This window comes from Diadema antillarum, unplaced genomic scaffold, assembly GCF_040938485.1.
Source record: "Diadema antillarum isolate AM-2024a unplaced genomic scaffold, OU_Dant_1.0 scf00000111, whole genome shotgun sequence".
Classification (NCBI taxonomy): Eukaryota; Metazoa; Echinodermata; class Echinoidea; order Diadematoida; family Diadematidae; genus Diadema; species Diadema antillarum.
Genome location: NW_027271000.1, coordinates 2,408,328 through 2,425,175, shown reverse-complemented (window position 1 = coordinate 2,425,175; position 16,848 = coordinate 2,408,328). Strand labels below are relative to the sequence as shown.

At 40.2% G+C, this 16,848-nt stretch overlaps 1 protein-coding gene across 1 annotated transcript in view; it reads left to right on the top strand.

The window, feature by feature from the left end:
- LOC139719479 (apoptosis-resistant E3 ubiquitin protein ligase 1-like) overlaps window positions 1-16,848 on the top strand; it is a 30,784-nt gene that overhangs the window by 12,546 nt on the left and 1,390 nt on the right. Inside the window, exons 4-17 of the mRNA XM_071630895.1 lie at window positions 756-973; window positions 1,426-1,660; window positions 3,625-3,815; window positions 4,186-4,360; window positions 4,816-5,027; window positions 6,974-7,115; window positions 7,515-7,633; window positions 8,431-8,506; window positions 9,108-9,220; window positions 9,976-10,158; window positions 13,747-13,872; window positions 14,988-15,117; window positions 15,538-15,683; window positions 16,406-16,581. Coding sequence (XP_071486996.1) covers window positions 756-973; window positions 1,426-1,660; window positions 3,625-3,815; window positions 4,186-4,360; window positions 4,816-5,027; window positions 6,974-7,115; window positions 7,515-7,633; window positions 8,431-8,506; window positions 9,108-9,220; window positions 9,976-10,158; window positions 13,747-13,872; window positions 14,988-15,117; window positions 15,538-15,683; window positions 16,406-16,581 — 2,242 coding nt within the window. The remainder of the gene's footprint in view (window positions 1-755; window positions 974-1,425; window positions 1,661-3,624; window positions 3,816-4,185; window positions 4,361-4,815; window positions 5,028-6,973; window positions 7,116-7,514; window positions 7,634-8,430; window positions 8,507-9,107; window positions 9,221-9,975; window positions 10,159-13,746; window positions 13,873-14,987; window positions 15,118-15,537; window positions 15,684-16,405; window positions 16,582-16,848) is intronic.

Here is a 16,848-nt window from a genome sequence, read left to right as displayed (position 1 = left end):
GAGAGAGAAAGAGAGATAGATAGGGTGAAAAAAGAGTGAAGAATCACAATCATATGGTTGCATCTATTTTCTATTCTTATTTTTGCTCCCCCCCCCCCCCCCCCATGGATAGTTCAGTTGTTACAGGCAAAATGACTCGTATGTATCAATCTTGGTGTAGTTGCCTGAAATTTGCTGATTTAAAAATTGAATATATAGAGGAATGTATTAATCCTTGCAAGCCATTGATGGTTTATGGATGAGCTGATGACATTCTGGACAGATTTTCATAGGGTCAAAGATCAATGAATATGTCCTCCATTTAAAAGTGAAATATACTTTCAAGTAGGAAAACTAAGGAATGCATTATAGTCATTAATTTGGCAGGAAGGGTAGTGAAAAGAATGGAAAAATACCAAGTAACAAATGACAAAAATTAGACATGATTGTAACTGAATTAATTTCAGGTTTCATGGGGGCTTTTCACAAGAGGAAAAGAATTTATGCCTTTCCCCACTCCAGCTTTTATATTGATTTAGATTTAAATGTATAAATGTGTATGAATTGCAAAGAAGTAAAAAGCAAACAAACAATATGATGCCCTATGCCCTTTTTGTACCCTTCTTAATGCTGCCTGTTTTTGTTTTTGTTTTTGTTTGTTCAGATATGCCTATGTGTATCATATTGTTGCTCTCTCCTATGTTTCTCTTTGGGGAGGAGGGGAACTTTGCTTCTTTGAGTACGTGTGTGTATATTGGCTTTTCTCTCCTTTAAAGGTCCCCTTACTGTCTCCACCCTGGTATTTGCTGTCGGCTTTGCCTGGGTCACCGGAAATTATCGCACTGCCCAGGCCAGCGGGGTATCTTCACGCAGCCGCAGCGCCCCCATAATTGATTACATAACAGGATGTCTGGTGGATCCGAAGAGTTGTACGGTGGACTGGAACTGGGAGGGCGCTGTTCCAGTGGGAGATACAATGTCCTTCATAATCAAGGTACAAAGTTCAGCAGCAGAACAGAACTGTTTATTATTATTGGTGGTCACCTGCTTGCTCTTGTGATCCACAATCTTTTCATCTTACAGGATTGCCTTCAGTCTTGTCAAGAGGGAGATTTAGAAAATGCTACCCCATTCATTCATCCATACCTCAATATATGCAAGAAATAACCTCTCTGCAGCCTCAACAACCTTGCTTACCGTTTAGAAGGATCTTGGCAATTCTTACGCAGAGTTTACTCTCTCTTTCAAGTGATATTTAGCAAGCCCAAGAACTGGGTATGTAAAGGAATATTGTCGAGGAAATGTGAGAGCAAACGGTGGTCATTACTGTTGCTGCCACTAATTCAGAAAGTGATGCTCTTGCTACAACCACTATTGATATTGATAACAAACCTAAATTGTGATTGTCAACAAACCTAGCTAACATATGGTATCTTGCTCATTTAGTTCTACCAGAGAAATGGGATGAAATACGCCATCTCAGATGCAGACCAGCTGATAGTGGAGGTCATAGTGGGTCAACAGAGGATGGCCTGCTCAGTAGACTACAGCAATTCTAAGACTACGTACCACTGCGTCAAGTGTGCCTTCACTGTCCGCCGCTCTGGTGTATATGCCATCTCCATCAAACTTGGGCCAATACCAATCAAAGGGAGCCCCTTCAAGAAAGAGTTTCTTCCAGGTAGAACCATTTTCTTCTTTTAATGGAAAAAAAAAATATCAGTAACTGTATACGCCATATGTTTAGCAAGTCTAATTTTTCTTGAATCAGGACTTCCTGACAATTTTGCAAGTGGTTGAATTTGCAATCTTGGACAACAGTAATGACCAGAAATATGTATGTGTGCAAGTTATGGTCATGTTGGGATCAGAATTGATATATTAGCATGTTTTTAAATATGCAAATAACACCTGACTATCAAAATTCATAGAAATGAAAACCTTGCAAAGTATATGGCTATTACAATACTTACTAAATTATTTGATGTTTTGACATCGAGGTGATTTTTATTCTAACTGCTTTTGTGATGTAATCTTTTGTCATTCTGGTGTCCATTTGTCTTTGCTTGTGAAATTGTTTTTCCTTTGCTAAAACTTGAATGCCTGCCATGAATCTTGCAGTGCATATTTCTGACCACATAGAGGATAACTTTACTGATGGACTTAAATGACATCATGATGATAAGGCCATATGTGACCCGCTACAACAAACAGATCCCGTAATTTTATAGTCTAATGATTTGTCTATCATCTGCTGAAATTTCAAAGCTAAATGGTCAAAGAAAAGGCAAAAAATCAGCGTTTTTCTGGGCCGTAATTTTCCGACTTTCAACGTAACAGAAACATGTCCGAAGATTTGGATTTAGCGCCGCAGCTAGACTCCGCCCTTAGCAACGAGGGAGTGGATCTTATTTGTCAGTGCGTGGCATCCTAATTACTGATTGGTCATTCTTAGACCGCTGGCACTAAGCTTGAATGAACATTGCGGAGGTCGCTAGGAGCATGCCTTCCATCGTCAAGCGGTTAAAACTGTCTCGCCTCCCCTTGATCATGATAGCGTTGGAAGGAAAACTTTGAAGGCATTTTTCTCGAAACTCTAATTTCCTCGACCACTTGACAGGCGCTAATAAAATCATCGATTTCTCCGCAACCGAGTGCTTTTATGAGTTGTGCTATATATGAAATTAAAGTAGAAGAGTAAGGGAATAATGTCATGCCATTTTCAGAAAATTGTCCTCCCTGACTTTCGGATCCTTTTGTTGTAGCGGGTCACATATGCTCATACATCACATCTTCAGCTGTTGTTTATAGATCAGAATTAAATCAGTGACCTTTCTTGAAACTTTGTGATGTGATAAGCAGTGTGATGTCATGATCAGTCTTAGCCTATAGATGTGAAAGACCCTCTTGCTTTAGAAATTACAGAGAGTTGGCAGCATTGATGTGCTCAGCTTCAGCTTTGCTTGCAAAGTTTGGCAATGACGATGTGAAGGGGTCTTCGAACAAGGCTGGATCAATCCAGGAAATTGTACATTTTGCTGATATTTACAAAACATTTGATAGACTTTGATCAAACCTGCACAATGTTACGCTGTAGCAGAATCTGTCCACTTTGAGATCTGCCTGGCAAACTTAAATGTGTTGATTCGTTCTGGTAGAATGCAGCATCCTCAGACACTGAAAGCTATTTTTCTGTTGCGTCACATCCCATCTTATCAAATGACAATGACAATCAAAATGGCAGTGACAATCACTATCACAATAACAATCACAATCACAATCACAATGACATTCACAATCACAATTACAATCACTGTCACTGTCACTATCACAATCACAATCACAATCACAATCACAATCACATTCACAGTCACAATGACAATCACAGTCACAATCACAGGCACAATACATTACAATGATAATCACAATCGCAATTGCAATCACAATCACAATCATAATCACATTTGCATTCGCATTCGCATTCGCATTCGCATTCGCATTCACATTCACATTCACATTCACAATGACCATGACAGTTACAATTATAATCACCATTTTTGTATCTCATGGTAAGGAATTATTGTGTTGATCACTAAACTGTCACATTACCCCTCCCCCCCCCCCCCCCCCCTTCCCCCCTTGCAGGTGCCGTGGATCCGCACAAGACTGGTTTTGTGCGCCACAGCTCCCTGGTGGTAGTTACCCAGGGGCTCCTCCATGGCCTGGAGGTGGAACCAAGGGATGAGTTTGGCAACACCTGCTCCCCAGGGACATGGAACAAGCAGCACAACTCACAGGACTCAAGGTGGCTGGACTTCAAACTGCAGGTTACCAGAGTGAGTGAAAGGTTTTTAGGGGAATGCATACTACAAGATTTGCTTTTTAACTTCCCTTTCATTTTCAACATTTTCAACAATATCAAAATATGGAGGATTTTCAGAGGGACAAAGCACTTAAATGCCTGATTGGATGAGAGAGAAAATAGATATTTAGGAAGATGACTGAATTTTGCACAGGTTAACCCTGTTTTTTTTTTTTGTTTTTTTTTTTTTTGGGGGGGGGGGTTCGTTCTATGACACAGCCTCACTATCATTTTGGCTAACCACACCAAATTGCATTACTAAGATAGTCCCTAGCTATTGCCGGTTTTAGCCAAGTAGGATGTGCTTTCTGTGATGCTACTTCACATTGTTTCTACAATGCCAGGTCGGGGACCAAGCATTTGATTCCTTCAGCCCGCTGTATGACATTGCCCCTGTGAGAGACAGTCAGTGTATCTCAATGATCATCAAGCTTGATATGGCTGGGTGCTACAAGGCTGTCGCCACTTGCAACGACATCAAGCTCATGAATGGAGAGTTTAACATCCTGGTACTAAATGGTAAGTGGCTAACAGTTGACTGAGTGTTGTGGCTTTTTTTTTTTTGATAATATGATACGACTTTGGAGAATGCTTTAGTTTTTCCTTGCTTGTCCAGTTTCCAAGGAATGGATGGATTTTTTTTCCTGTGGCTGCTGTTCACATGTCCTAACTTATGCTTGTTCATATAGTGATTCAAGTCTTTGTTTGCAATGCATTTGCTTGTTTATTTGTATCTGAAATGGAAATACAAAATATGTCCAATCAGTCAAACTAAAATTTAGTCAACTTAGCAAGAAAAGATCAGTCAGCATTATGTGAAATTTCAAGAAAATTTTAAAAATATTAATCAGTGTTTGCTTTTACTTATATTTCGTGTCTGTTTCTTTATGCCTCCATCTCAATGGATGCTGGAGGCATTTTGACCTTGGGAAACCTCATTTGTATTTATATTTCTGAATTATGTACCTTTGCAGAGACGGACATAGCCAAGGTGAACAAGACGGTCAAGAAGAAGCACGTGGACAACTGGTATGAGGCGACCCTCCTGGCCACCAACCGGGAGAAGCTGCGCAAACCTCGCAAGGTGTACTGCTACATCTCACCGAAGCAGTTTACCATCAAGGAGTACTACCTCATGGTCATCCCAAAGAGACTTTTCACCTTCAGGGTGTGTCCTGCAACCAAGGTAATTTTACCCCCTTCTTCCTCCCCCCCCCCCCCATCCTCTCCTCTTTGATCTACTGCAAAAGTGTAAATTTTTTCCGTGTGGAAATTTTCGCGCTTATTTCGTGCAAGCAGAATCGAGTGCGAAAATAAAAGCATGTGAATATTTTTGCATGCCATATATTCCAGTAATTGTTGTCCTCATGCCGCGGAATTAAAAGCAAGCGAAAATTGCTTAACCAGTCAAGCGTGAAAAATTACTCACACGAAAATATCCACTTTCAAAGTAGTTCATTGATGAAGATAGCCTTGGAGCAAGGGAGAGGAGGATGCACAGTGAAATGAAACAAGTGCCTATCTCCCAAAGTTGTAATACTGTCAGCAGCATTTGTTCAAAAACTTTTTTTTTTCACCAGTGTCTTGCCAGCAGAGCAAGGGAAATCTTCTCAGTCACTCACTGGCAACTGGTACAGTTGACAGAACTTGGCAGTTTTGTCATCATTCTTTTATTTCAGTAACACTGTGAATAAAGTGTGTCCGGATTACAGCTGTTTGTTTGCAACTTGTTATCTGAAGAATAGAGGTCTGTCAGTTGTGATTGTCCTATTTCTAATTATCATTAGCTCATAGTGACCATTTCAGCTGTCACCAACAATAGCATTTCATATTGCATTTCTTTCATTCAACTGTGTGGTACAATTGTAATTCTGCCTTAAACTTTGGAAGCAAATGCCTTTGCTGTTTGGAATCATCTCTCACATCTGCAATTTATGTACAAGTAATTCTCGCTATCGCCAATGACGTAAAAAGTACCCGGATGTTGATTTAAGCGTCATTTACGGAGCATTATGGGATAGTCCGGTAGCAAAGTCACTTCCGCTCGTACGCGCGTGATACGTGACTAATGCTATTTACACACACAACCGACTGTATTCTACGTGTACTTCCGGTTTTCTCGACTTGAATTACAGCTTTAATATGATTTGAAATTTCTCCATTCTGAGGAAATTGCTCTTAATACGACTATTGGTTGTTGCTGCGAAGCTGCCATGTGTTGTTCGCACGACAATAAATGAAAAAAATCTGCAGAAATAGGACCCTTACTGGCATGCGAGACGTGACGTGGCCGCGTGGGTGAAGTTTGCGGGTGACTCCACAGCGCAGTACGTGCACGCGCGACTTAGTACTAGTGGTAGTAGGCCTAGTGCCTACGTACTAGTACTTACTTGGAAGAAATTGCTTCGGAGACAGGATAAGTTCGAGATCACGATTCGTTCCCGATTGTGTTCGCGACATTTCGACAGAGAACAAATTTTAAAAAAGATGGGCATTCCATGACGATATCCAGGTGAGTGAATATTTTCCAGCATATTTTCAGCGTATGCAGAGATGACTGATCTGTGATGTGCACATCGATCGCATGATCAAGCAGTACTCTGTACCAGTATGTGTTAGCTTATGCGCTGCCCTAGTGGCCCTGCGTGCAGTGGTGCATGCTAATGCAAGGCCGGCTGCCGGGCGGGGACTCGACTACAGTGTACGAGTATGACAGGCCTGGCCACTCGCTGGCTCTGGCGGTACAGCCGCCTAGCTACTGTACTAGTATCCGTGGTCGGCGCGGCGCTATAGGTAAGGTACATGTACGCGCACGCTAGCGTTGTGCAAATTATGCTCCGCGCCGGAAGTGCCCTTGCTACCAAGTGCACTAAATCTTGACAAAAAAGCCACATCCGGGTACTTTTTACGTCATTGGTGATAGCGAGAATTGATTATGAAGTAAATACACACAATTCCATGAGAGCTTTAGGGACCAGAGACCAGGGGAAATAGAAATAAGAGGGTTTTGTTTTTGTTTTTTGTTTTTTCATTTATTAACAAAGTCCTTCATCAAAATGTCTTTTTTTCTCACAGTAATCATGGAGGTCAAATTCAGATTTGATGCAAACATTTTTCTCTGTTGGTATTTAGTTTCATTTTGAGGGTGGTGATACGGACCTGTCAGCGCCTATGTTCACTATCGATGACGGCGGGCAACCCCCCATTCTGTTGGCTGCCAAACAGCGTGACATCATAGCGGCCACCTTCTCCAAGTTTCTCCTCATGAACATTGGTGAGGCTCACATACTGGTTGTTGTGTCCATTTATAAGCATTCCTTTGGATTCCAGGCTGCTGATGGCAATTCAGCACAAAGTAGGCTGTAGAAGGCCTACAAAATTGTTAATTTCTGAGGTGGACAATAAAAGCTTATGTGACGTGAGGAATGACTCTTTTTACATTATTCAAGGTAGTGGATGATGCTTTTATTGGGACTTCATACAGCCAGACACTTGACATGTCAACATACATATTGTGATATATTTGTGTATATTTGTAATGTTACATTCGTATCCACATATACAGCCACCAGTGTTTAATCAGGACTGAGATAATTTGATGGGACAGTATTATGACTTCCTAGCATAGCTACTTAAGGTTTACTATTTTCATTATATGTGTGTTTTTGAAAAGGTGGGTCAGAGATATTCCAAGACAAGCAGCGCTGCTTCTACCAGGAGGTGATGAAGCTTCACAACAGAAAGACTTCTGTCATCAGTCTCAACATAGACCGGCATAGTTTATTGGAAAGTGTGAGTATGATACAAAAGTGGACATTGAGTCTGATGCTGCAATGCAATTTTTCTAGCTTGATATTGACAATTTTTATAGTTGTAAAGAAGGAAAATTTAACTTGTCTGAGGGAGTGTCATTGCCATTTTTTGTTGAATTCCTTAAAGTTAAAAAAACTTTTTTTTTTCTTTTTTTTTTTGTAAGGGCCCCGTCACACTACAGCGAATGCCCAACGAATGCCAAGCAAAAGCCCAATGAATTCGAAAATGTGAAGTCAGTTTGCATGTCTGACGTTCTTTGAACTCATTAGCTATTCGTAGGGATTCGCAGAGATACGCTGGAGATTTTGGACATGTTTAAAAAAAAAATCGGCTCCAGCGTATCTCTGCGAATCCCTGCGATTAGCTAATGAATGCAAAGAACACCAAGCATGTTACGAACTATTCTAGTATTACCAACGGATGTGAACATATCTTCAAATTTTTAAATCTATTGGACATTCGTTGGGCATTCGTTGGGCATTCGCTGTAGTGTGACGGGGCCTTAAGATACCCTGTCTGTATTGGTTATGTATTATGTCTAGCTCACTTAAGCCTTTGACTCAAATGAGCTATTGGAATCATTCATTGTTCCGACGTCGATTGTGTGTTTTGCGTCATGCATAAACTTTTTGCATTTTCAGATACCATTTTCAAATATGAGGGATTAGCTACGTATGTATGATGCTTTTGTAGTAATGTCAAATGGAATTGTATGCCATGTATTTACTTCTTTATGCTTGATAAATTGTGCTTTCTTTGTTTCGCCTTTCGTGCAGTCAATGAAAGCTACCAAAAACCTGTCCACGTCAGAATGGTGCAAAAAGTTTGAGATCCATTTTGTGAATGAAGAAGGTGAGCTGATGTTTATCATAATTATGGTCAAGAAGAAATTGCAGATTATTTATGTTACTGATACACATGTTGAGTGCCAGCAAACCGGAATTAATTCCATCAATGTTGAAACATGGCCCAACTTCGAGGTATAATATTAAAACTATCTGTTCTGGTTTTGTTCCATTAATGACTCCAAAGAGAAGATGCTGTTTCCCACTTCTGTCCATCAATCTATCTGCCTATCTGCATATGTACAGATCTTTATCTATCAACTGGTTTTTATCCAACTATCTGTAGTTATCTTACCGTCTAGTGATACCAATATTTGAACATATACTAGATTTGAAAGCTACAAATAGTGCGTTATTTAGTTTCAGTTTGGATTTGAGAAATTCCATCTGTGTTCTTCAATATTCCAATCACATTTTGTTTGGTTTTCTAAGTTGGATAATGCAATCTGCATGCATACACTGCTCAATTTAAAACATGTTCTGTCCTAGATAGTAGGATAATGGTGGCTGTATGGTGGCTATAATCACTTTGAGAGTGGAACCATGCTTTTTCAACATGTAATGCATTCAAGCTATGATTTTTCAATCCTATGTGCTGCCCTCTACAGGTCAGGACTGGGGAGGCCTGATGAGGGAGTGGGTTAATCTCGTGTGTGTGGCCCTCTTTGACCCTGAGAACAAACTATTCAAGCGGTTTGAAGAGGACAACAATCAGGCCCTGGTAAGTCAACTGATGTGGACTAAAGGAACAAATGAATTATCGTATCAGAACTGGAGGCTCTCCTTCATTCTCTCAGAGAGGTCGTGAAAATTAGCAGTGCATTAGCAATGAACCTTCCCAGTTTTTGTTTGTGTGTTTGTTTCATTTCCATCTGAGAAGATGACTGGATAGCACATATTCAGCTGCGATAGCTGGTCTTCCATGGGGTCCAGTTGGATGTTAGACAGGACCACTTCAACAAGTTGAACACCCTGCTCTTTGCAATGAATAAATGAAGCTGGATCTTTTACGTGCATGAGTTCTGACTCTCCCACACACAGGACCTCCATTGTATGTCCTATCTGAGGGACAGAGTGTTTTACCTCTTACTAGAGGGGACGGTATGATAACACACAAAATTGCTCAGTTGGACTCGGGAATCGAACCCGGGTCCTTTGGATCGTGAGGCAGACGCGATACCGACTGAGCTAACTCACCGTCTCAGTCACTTGTGAAAAACTGTCCTCTTCGTGATAGATGATGAATATCAAACTCATTCATTCAAATTATATAATCTTATGGCAGAAGCTAAATGAAGTAATGCATCTGGTATTGTAGCTTTTCTTTTTAGATTGTCACAGTTGCACTGAAATGGCCTTTGCTGATATCTACTGTTTTTCAGCCCTCAGAAAATCATTGGTATTATGAGATACATACTCAATATTTTTGTCTACTTTAGCAATTAATGATTCCTTTCCTGTCACTGGATTCCCCAGGTCCATCCTAATCCAAACCGTCCATCCTACCTCAGTAAGCTTAAATACTACGAGTTTGCCGGGAAACTCATTGGCAAATGTCTGTGCGAATCTTCATTGGCTGGCAATGCACCATTGGTGGTCAAGGCCCGCTTTACACGCTCCTTTCTTGCGCAACTGATCGGTCTCAGGATTACCCACAAAGTGAGTATTTGTTGTTTTTTTTTAACTTACTTGATAGCTTGCTTGCTTATTTGATAGTTTGTTTGTTTGCTTATTTGTGCATTTGTCTTGTTTTGCTTCTTTGTCCATTTGTTCATTTGCTCTGTTGCTTGCAAGCGAGCTGAATGGTTGTTTGTTTTTGCTTGTTTGTCTGTCTGTGACTGTGTATGTGTGAGTGTTTACCTTTATTTTATTCCGTACAAAAACTCGCAATACCAATCCAGCAAGTTTTTATGAAGGTCTGATGAGGATTGAACTTTGTTGATAGTATATCAATGCTTTGATGGTTCCCCTTAACATAGGTTCCCCTGTACTTTGTTGTGATTTAAACTTCCAGCAGTGCAAAAGTTCTTATAAATTATTAGGGCATTTATGATTTTTAAGAGGAACATACTATAGTGAAATTTGTGCAATGTCATTTTGATGATATCTTTACTGCCACCAGTTCTTTTATTTGACAACCTTATTCAGAAGCTAAGACCTAACTCTTACTATGATCCATATAGACCAAGAATATGTCACACATTATATAAAGTGTGAAAAAAGAAATAGATAAAAATTGGAGCAGGCACCGTGCATCATGGTACAAGTTTGTTCTCAATGACTAGCCGAGCACGAGGTTTCTTTTGATGCCATTTTGAATGACAGACATTGTACTGATGGCTGCATAAGGGATGTCATTGTCAAATTCACTTGTTCCATCTCTTATTGGGGGGGGGGGGGGGGGGGGGGGGTAGAAATGAGAGGTAGCCACCCAAGTTCTTATTCAATCCCCCCAACTGGCCCAATGGCATTCAGGCCTGATTATTTGTCTCATATGGACTATGGAATCAACAGTGCAGGACTACTTACTGCAGGTTATGAAGCAAGCATGATGTGAACAAGGGCGCCGGAACACTTTTGATTTTTTTGTTTTTTGTTGTTTTTCTTTTTTTTGGGGGGGGGGGCAAAATCTCGACGGGGGCACATTATGTGACGGCGTGAAATCCTTGGCGAGGGAGCGGAGCGACCGATCTGGGGTACCACGGTAGGGACTTTTTAGAAGAGACCGAGCAGGGGGAGGGTGTGGATACCCCCCTCCCACGGTAGGGCCTTTTTGTACAAACAGAGTACAAAACTCGCGTTTATAGAGCATTTAAAAACAAATTTCTAGGAAATTACACATAGTGGAAAAAATTTAGTGGGAAGGATTATGATTATAACATATGGGCGTACATTTATGTGATGGTGTAAGATCCTTGGCGAGGGAGCGAAGCGACCGAGCAGGGGGAGGGTGTGAATACCCTCCTCCCACGGTAGGGACTTTTTGTAAAAACAGAGTACAAAAGTCGCGTTTATAGAGCATTTAAAAGCAAATTTCTAGGAAATTACACGTAGTGGAAACAATTTAGTGCGAAGGATTATGATTATAACATACGGGGGTACATTTATGTGACGGTGTAAGATCCTCGGTGAGGGTGTGGGAGGGGGGATACCCCCCTCCCACGATAGGGACTTTTTGTAAAAACAGAGTACAAAAGTTGCGTTTATAGAGCATTTAAAACCAAATTTCTAGGAAATTAAACATAGTGAAAAAATGAGTGCGAAGGACTATGATTATAACATATGGGGGGTACATTTGTGACGGTGTGAGATCCTCGGCGAGGGAGCGAAGCGACCGAGCGTGGGGTGGTGTGGGAGGGGGATACCCCCCTCCCACGGTAGGGACTTTTTGTGAAAACAGAGTACAGAAGTCGCATTTATACAGCATTTAAAAGCAATTTTCTAGGAAATTACACGTAGTGGAAACAATTTAGTGCGAAGGATTATGATTATAACATACGGGGGTACATTTATGTGACGGTGTAAGATCCTCGGTGAGGGTGTGGGAGGGGGGATACCCCCCTCCCACGGTAGGGACTTTTTGTAAAAACAGTACAAAAGTTGCGTTTATAGAGCATTTAAAACCAAATTTCTAGGAAATTAAACATAGTGAAAAAATGAGTGCGAAGGACTATGATTATAACATATGGGGGGTACATTTGTGACGGTGTGAGATCCTCGGCGAGGGAGTGAAGCGACCGAGCGTTGGGTGGTGTGGGGGGGGGGGGATACCCCCCTCCCACGGTAGGGACTTTTTGTGAAAACAGAGTACAGAAGTCGCATTTATAGAGCATTTAAAAGCAAATTTCTAGCGAATTAAACATGGCGAAAAAAAAGAATTAGTGTGAAGGACTACGATTATAACATACGGGGGTACATTATGTGACGGTGTGAGATCCTCAACGAGGGAGGGTGTGGGAGAGGGGTATCACGGTAGGGACTTTACGTAAAAACAGAGTTTAAAAGTCGCGTCTACAGAACATTTTAATTCAAATTTCTAGGGAATTAAACGTAGCAAAACAAACATCACTGCGAAGGGCTATCATCATAACTTATGAAAACTCTTCATTTTACTATATGTACGCGCAGAGCGAGCGAGCCACTTTCACTTTGCCATTCGTCTGAAATGTATTCATTAAAAGCTTAAAGGACAAGTTCACCTTCATAAACATAAGGATTGAGAGAATGTAGCAATATTAGTAGAACACATCATTGAAAGTTTGAGGAAAATCAGACAATCCGTTCAAAAGTTATGAATTTTTGAAGTTCTTGTGCAGTACCCGCTGGATGAGAAGACTACTGCAGTGTATGAATAACTTAGATGTCACATGCGTACAACAATATAAGGAAAATATAAAGAGAATTTCACAAAATTCCATCTTTTGAAAAAAGTACTCATTCCCCTGACTCGTTACCGACAAATGTTATGCGTAATATTATTCCCCCGCCTTTAGAAAGAGGCAAGTCAAGTGCTCTTTTATTATGCGAAAAAAGTGAAAATATGTTGAATTTTCTTTTACATTTTCTTTATACTGTTGTACGCATATGACTCACAAGCTGTAGTAGTCTCCTCATCCAGCGGTTCCAACACAAAAATTTAAAAAATTCATAACTTTTGCATTGATTGTCGAATTTTCCTCAAACTTTCACTGATGTGTTCTACTAATATTGTTGCATTTTCTCAATCCTTATGTTTATGAAGGTGAACTTGTCCTTTAAACGTGATCGCATTGTTCGAGCAATAAAAATTATTCTTATATTGCTAAAAAGCATAGAAGAAAGGGAAAATGAAAGGTTTACTAAAGGTGTGTTTCAGGGGGCACACTCGAGGACGCGAGGCTACCATCTATACACTAAATTTACTCATAAGTAAGTTTATAGATATCATAATGTATATTAATAATGAATTCTGATTTTCAGTTATGAAGTTACAACTTTTAGACAAGGAAAGTGCCTTTATTGTTCATTTTTGTCTTTGAATAATTGATTAATTATTTGTTACAGGGGGCACTTTGGGGGGGCAAGTGCCACCCATGCCCCCCTGCCCCGCTTCCGGCGCCCTTGGATGTGATACTTCCTTCTTGTTCCTTATTAAAGTGGGGACCACTGAGCGATGAAATTTATAGTTGCATCAAACATTGACAGTATTGCATGATATTATTGCTCCCTCTCTTTCTTTCTTTTTTACCCATCTCCCCACCCAATTAGTACTTTGAGACAGATGATACAGAGTTCTACATGACCAAAGTGAGGTACATCAGGGATAACGATGTGGAGGACATGGATCTGACCTTCAGTGAAGAGCTCTATGACTCAAGGGGACATCTTGAGCAGGTGGGGTCATTGCACTTTTGGCATTTATAGATTGGGGTCATCGCACCTTTCATGGGGGGTCTAGTGCTCCAACCCTCTTCATTTTATACATGCTTCGGTGTGGTGTGTGAAACAGAAAGTGGAATACAATAATGGTTTTTGTAGTACAGAAACTATATGATTTAATGCACATGTCTTCATATATCTAGATCGGATAAATAGATACGAGTAGATAGATAGATAGATAGATAGGTAGATAGATAGATAGATAGATTTTGTATTGGATAAGGAGATGTATGTATGCTTATTCAGATTAAATGGAGTGTGTCTGATGTTTTTGCTCAGATGATAAGAATTTGAGAATCATGGATGTCCTGTCATTCAAGAAATTGTGCTATTCCTTCAAAAAAAAAAAGGCTTATATATTACAGTTCTGTAATACCTCAATATAAGCTGAGTAGACTTTGTTACTCTGTATTAACACTGCAGTGAAATTAAAATATTGACACACATATGCATTTGTCTTAGTCATATGTAGTGTGTAATCACTTCCTAATTTCACTTTCATGAAAAATTCTCAAGTGCCAGGAACCAAGCGGTGATCTCATAGAAAAGGAAATATACTTGTTAATTTTCAAGTGAGTTCTTTTAGAGCTGTTTTTTTTTTTCTCAGCACTAATATACAAATAATACACTGTACACAGGGCATGAGTTAGAAATATCCACCCTGCATAATTTTACAGTTCTGAGAGCAGATAATTTTACAATTAAAATTCTTGAGCAAGTACTGTGGATTATCTGTGTTTTAAAATGATGACATGATCTAAATTCTGTGGTGGCCATTGTTGCAAGATTCCCAGACCAGCACCAGCACCAGCTCCAAGCTAACTGAACCACACACACAAACAATAATTGCAATGCATTTGCAATGAACTGGCAATGCAGCAGAATGCAGACTGGCGATCAGTAGTACCAGTCGTTAGTGTACTAACACCTGGTGAAAAGTAAAGTTGGGCCTTTAGGCTAAATAAAAGACTGGTCTCGGCTGATCATTTGATAAGGCTTCATATCACCTTGTTTTAAAAGTAATTATAATGATGATTTTGTTTTTTCCTTTTTCACTTCATCTCATGAAGGTTGTAGAGTTGCTGCCAGGAGGATCCAGTCTCCCTGTAACCAATGACAACAAGATACAGTACCTTGACCTTCTCGCCCACTATAGACTGGCCACCTCTGTATCCGACGAGATAGAAGCCTTCCTCAAAGGTATATAGATAGATAGATTGATAGATAGATTGATAGATAGATAGGTAGAAAGATGGGTAGATAGATGGCTGGATATTATGTATTTTTGTTGCATGTTTATTATCACCTCATTTAACCCGTTGAGGACGAGTCCAGAATATACTCGGGCAGGTGTCTATGGGAAATGTGTGTCGTAGCAAAATCAAACCGTCTTCAACGGGTTAAAAATAAAATGAAATCATGGTTTTAAGATGAAAGTGAAATAGCATAATACATGTTTGTTTGTGTGTTTGTGTTTCATGTTGTCAGGTCTGTGAGACATACCATACTTCAGGACAGATGTAATGGTATTCAAAATGTTTATGTGGAAATAGAAGTTAAGGAAAGAACATTAACAAGCAATCTGCAACCACTGTGTTCTTCTTTTTGTTTTTGTTGCAGGGTTGAACGACCTGATCCCTGACAACCTGATGAGCATGTTTGATGAGAATGAACTGGAGCTGCTGATATGTGGGACATGCTGCTTCAGTCTGGAGGACCTCAAGGCAAACCACACCCTAGCCGGTATGGGTCATGAGTTCAAGAAGGTATGTTTCATCCCTTGTAGCTGCTGGTTCATGTGCAGTCCCACATGTGCTCATTTGTGTTTTTGCTTTTACTTTAGTCCAAGTGCTGGTTTGTTATTGGAATCCAATATTATATTAATGAGTAGTCATACCTATTAAAACTTCTGGCTGATAGTAGTTCAGTGCACAGATTTACCTGCATTGTGACTAAGGATGAGTGACAATTTGCTTGGTAGTACTAGTAGATTCCTGCTATAATAAAGCAAATTGAGCTGTATAGAAATAAATCAAAGTTTTGTCACTCACAAATCGTATGTATAAGTGACCGAATTCGTGATCCAGAACCACAGTGATGGACTGAAAAATTAGTATTACTCTTTTTCAGGAGAAAAAACTTCCTCCGAATATGATATACAGCTCATTTGTGTTGTGGGAGACAATATTTTTGCGAGTCGTTAATTTCGCAAATATAATCCAACTCGTGAAGATGTTTGTTTCTATTAATGCATTGTATGTACTGTATGTATGCAAATTTGTGCTTCTGTAGATTTCAGTGTATTAAGTTTGAAGGTTAGCAGGGGACTCATAGAGTGAAAAACTAATGAAACAAAACTGCTTCAATTTGTTTGATGACTAGTGGGGCAATGAATTTTAAAGAGAGTTGCTAGCTCAAGCTTTATAGTGACCCATGCTAAGAAGTGGGCTGACTCAAAGAGTGTTGTCTTATGGGCTCCTCTCACCAGACGGTGGAGTGGTTCTGGATCGTCATCGCCAGCTTCACCCAGGAGGAGATGTCTCGTCTCCTGCAGTTCACCACTGGCTGTTCCCAGCTGCCTCCAGGGGGCTTTGCAGAACTCAAGCCCAAGTTCCAGCTGGTGGCTGCCCCTACTCATGGCGTCCTCCCAACGGCCCACACATGGTTAGTGGACCCCGATAGCATCACCTATAATACCCCCTGCTCCTTGTTTCTTGATGTTACACTATCACAAAAGTTCAGTGAATATCATAGGATGTATGAATACCCGACTACTTCAGGAAATAGCTGAGATTACTGCCTCAGAAATGTGGATGTAGGAGACCAGTTGTTGCATTATCAAGACCTTTGCAGCAGTGTTTCTCTGCAGGGAAAACATCTTTGTAGTAATTTTGTATGAAAGAATTTACCCAAAGAGAGTTAGACATAACT